We start from the raw sequence: 4,221 nt of genomic DNA on the forward strand, positions 1-4,221 counted from the left end.
TCTAATTCAACTAGAAGGGTATTTTAGTCAATTAACATAGATTTAATAAAGGAAGTTTGCATATTTTAAGGGATCATAGATTCTATTAATTTTAAAAATCTGATTTTACGAATTATTAGGTTTTTAATTCGGACATTCTGACAGAATATGTTTGAATATATTCAAAAATAAAAAAAATTCTTGAACCATAAAATAATAAAAATATTCTTGAACATATTTTTCTTGTAGAATAACAAATTCTTGAACCAGCAATTGAAGAATTAAAATAAAATTATATTAATTCTTATAAAATACATGTAACAATTGCTAAGAATTATATTTATTGTTAAAGAATAAACTAAAAAACTTTCAAATCGGGGAAAAAAAACATCAAAATCTAACAAATACACTAATTTATTCTAGAAGAATAATGTTGCTAAGAGGCGTCGTTCAAATTTCGTGGTCGTTCTTCAACCATCAACTTTTGTGGAAACAAATCCAATGAATAAATTAGTGAGAAAATATCCATATTCCATTCTAGCATAATTGGAATTCGTGATTCCATTCTGATAGAATTGGAATTCATTTACCAATAATTATATTAATTCGGGGCATTCTAACAGAATATGTTCATGATTATCATAAAAAACATCATTTTCTGATAGAATACTATATACAAAGAAATATCATTCAGTTGAAGCATTTTAGCGAGCGCTTGGTGTGCATCAAAACAACTTTAGATGGAGCAGCCGGCTGTGACGACCCCACCTCCACCTTCTTCTTCGTCTTCTGGAACGACCACACACTCTAGTGTGGTGTTTTCTTCTTGTTCTATCGATCAAAGCACAAAACATACACCACCCCCAAATCACTACTTCTAAGAAACAGAAGTTGACGCAGCTAGAGGCTGCTAAAAAAAAACTAATTTCTTCCTTCTTCATTTCCAGTGAATCAACAAACCAAAATTCCCTTCATTTTTATTGATTTCCCAACAAACCCAAACACCCTAACGATTTCTATCAAACAAACAAACAAAATCCAAAAAATAATCTGACCATACCAAGTGTTAAATAAGAAAAAAAAACATAAATGTGAATATGATGGAATACAGTGTTGTTTGTACAAAAGTAGAGAACTCCTACCTCATTCATCACCATAGGGGAAGTTTGATCATCTTTATTGTATATAAATACAAGCAGAACATGCTTGAATTCTTCATATGCTTCCTTAGAATCAAGAACAGAGTCATGTCACAACAAAAACAAGGAGAATATCCTCCATAATAAATGAAAATGATTTTGCCACATGTCAGTCTCTCATAGATTATGCCACATGTCATTTTGTCATAAATTTGAAATATTTATTTTCCACTTGTTATTTACTTCATTTTTTTATTTTTCAATATATAATTAATTTAGTTTCTATAAATTAAACATACCATAACTACTATATTAATTTCAAATTTTAAATTTCAAATTTAATTTTAAATAAATTTACAGTTTAAACATTTATTTAACATTTTGTTATAATTAATACGTTTAGTACACTGGTCTGACAACTAAACAAATAATTTTATTTTATTTTTTCATATTTTCTTCTTATAATTTTATACTTATTTTAAATTTCAAATTAAAATAATCCTCCATAATAAATGAAAATGATTTTGCCACATGTCAGTCTCTCATAGATTATGCCACATGTCATTTTGTCATAAATTTGAAATATTTATTTTCCACTTGTCATTTACTTCATTTTTTTATTTTTAATATATCATTAATTTAGTTTTTATAAATTAAACATACCATAACTACTATATTAATTTCAAATTTCAAATTTCAAATTTCAAATTTTATTTTAAATAAATTTACAGTTTAAACCTTTATTTAACATTTTGTTATAATTAACACGTTTAGTACACTGGTCTGACAACTAAACAAATAATTTTATTTTATTTTTTCATATTTTCTTCTTGTAATTTTATACTTATTTTAAATTTCAAATTAAAATAATCTTCTTATTTAATTATTCGTATTTAACATTTTATTTTAATCAACCCGTATAATATACGGGTCTCACACCTAGTATACAGATAAAGAAAAAGACACGGTTAAGGGATTAGTTTGGATATTAAAATCAGGAGAGTTATTAGTTACAATGATAGCAAAAAGACAAATGCTAATGCAGAAGACAATCACAAATTAACAGGAAATAAGAAACACAAAGACCTTAATCTTTACACTCATAAAGTTGAAGAATATTTGACTTTCTTTAACCAGAAATAGAATTGGAATCTAGTGCCCGTTTTTAGATTTGTGGTTTATACAGTTGGTGGCTTATAACTAATAGATCATGTACTAGTTCTAACTACCTTAAGTCGCTCAACCCGGATAGCACAAACTAACTTTCCAAACGAAGGTTTGACTTTAAACAATCCGAAAATGCAAAATGAATGGCAAGAATATTCAGGATCAATTTATGTTTACATAAAACAACAAGAATATTGGAACATACAGGATAGGCGTCGAGAGCTCTAGGAGCGAGTGCAATCCCCAAGCAATTGATTGCAGAATTACGATCCTCTTCAGTTCCTTTCCTCAAAAGCTCAATCAATTTCTTCACAATCAAAATACAACCAAATTCTTAGCATTTCACCCCCAATTTATTATTCAATCTTTTTGAACAACATTCAAATCGAAAAAGCACATATGTTACCTGCTTCTGTAGACGGAAAAGAAGGCGGTGATCATCGAGAACGGAAGGAGCATGGAGATGCAAGAGATCAATGGCGGAATCGATATCATCGAATTGCAATAAACGTCTGATTTGGGAGAATCAGCACACGATACTGATAAGAAGAACAGGAACATGAAGATGGAGATGATGAAGAAGGTGAAGCAGGAGGAGATGAATCTTCGATTAAGTTCTCTGATTTGGCGAATTTGATGACCATAAAATCTAGGGCTTCCCCATTTATTGAGTGAGATTGTCACACCTCGACCGACGGCGGAAACGCCGGGGTTGCGATGTTTACAATTGGAACCACTCAACCACATATATTGAGCATTCATAAATTAATATATTATGAACCTTGGTTTTGTAAACATTATTACAATATAGTAATTATTCAAATACGAAACATTAAAATAGACCAAATTCATAATAATAAAGAAAACTATGATCTCCTTGAAACCGATGGTTTACCTCCAACTTCTTAGTTACCTGAGAATACACATTTAAAATACGTCAACAAAATTTGTTGGTGAGTTCCACAGGTTTTGACTCCGTAAATTTTATATAAAATAAACAAATAAAGTTTGGAGTATTTGCAAAAAAGAAATGTTTACCCAAAAAAAAATATTAATAATACAACCTTGTAGAAGTTTGTATTAGTATTTAGGTACCTAGGGTTTCATGGAGTAAATAACCGAGCTATGACTTGTTCAAGCCTCTGTGAAGCACAAAAAGGTGCTTGTTGTCCCAATGACGTTTCATTGACGTCGTGATAAAAGAATTAGATAAAGAAAACAAGAAGTTATCGTCTGATTTGTCTCGTCATACGAAGGTTGTAGCTAGCAACCGCACAGACGGGGGTGTCAACCCGTATAGATCTATACAAAACGTTCTTCGCTCACAAAGGATTAACGGTTATGACAGAGGACTTTACTAAGTTGGTTTTTCTTAGTTTGATGAATAATAGACTCCCCCAACAATCCCAAGTTTAGGTACCGGTTTACTAATGACGATGTTTGGAAACATAATGTCGTACGTTTACCAATTTTAAAGGTAAATTAATATTGTTTCCCTGACACTATAATAATTTGATCATACAAAATATAATGTACATATTATTATTAATGAATAATAACGAGTATAAACATAACCATAAAAATAGTTTTGTTAAAGTTTAGTTTAGGTCGTGACATAATTATAGTCATATATAGTGGTATGTTAATATATTCACTTTTATTCATAAAACACCCACGAAATTTTATAGTAACAACATATTCATCTATATATATATATATATATATATATATATATATATATATATATATATATATATATGTATATTAAATTGTATATGTATGAATAATCTATGTTTATGTCATGACCAATAGGACATATGCAACTTTAACTGACATCCATTTGTGTAAAGAGTTTAGCGATATTATTTTTATACGTTAATGATTTATGCACTTTAAAATAATAATAATAATACATGTATATCTTTATGAATCATTA

General features: G+C 29.0%; 1 protein-coding gene across 2 annotated transcripts; it reads right to left on the reverse strand.

The window, feature by feature from the left end:
- Positions 1-433: 433 nt before the first annotated feature.
- LOC122196224 (uncharacterized) lies at positions 434-3,797 on the reverse strand. 2 transcript variants are annotated; one of them, XR_008226507.1, is made up of 3 exons: positions 2,692-3,797; positions 2,491-2,592; positions 434-1,205 (listed from the first exon to the last, which is right to left on the reverse strand). XR_008226507.1 is itself a non-coding variant. In XM_042898630.1 (2 exons), the coding sequence occupies exons 1-2, from the start codon at positions 3,045-3,047 to the stop codon at positions 2,586-2,588; spliced, it is 363 nt and encodes a 120-aa protein (XP_042754564.1). In that variant the 5' UTR covers positions 3,048-3,797; the 3' UTR covers positions 2,355-2,585. The 2 variants fall into 2 exon arrangements, 1 of the variants encoding a protein (XP_042754564.1); XM_042898630.1 differs by lacking the exon at positions 434-1,205 and having other exon boundaries at positions 2,355-2,592.
- Between the last annotated feature and the right edge of the window lie 424 nt (positions 3,798-4,221).

This window comes from Lactuca sativa, chromosome 9 (assembly GCF_002870075.4).
Source record: "Lactuca sativa cultivar Salinas chromosome 9, Lsat_Salinas_v11, whole genome shotgun sequence".
NCBI classification, from domain to species: Eukaryota; Viridiplantae; Streptophyta; class Magnoliopsida; order Asterales; family Asteraceae; genus Lactuca; species Lactuca sativa.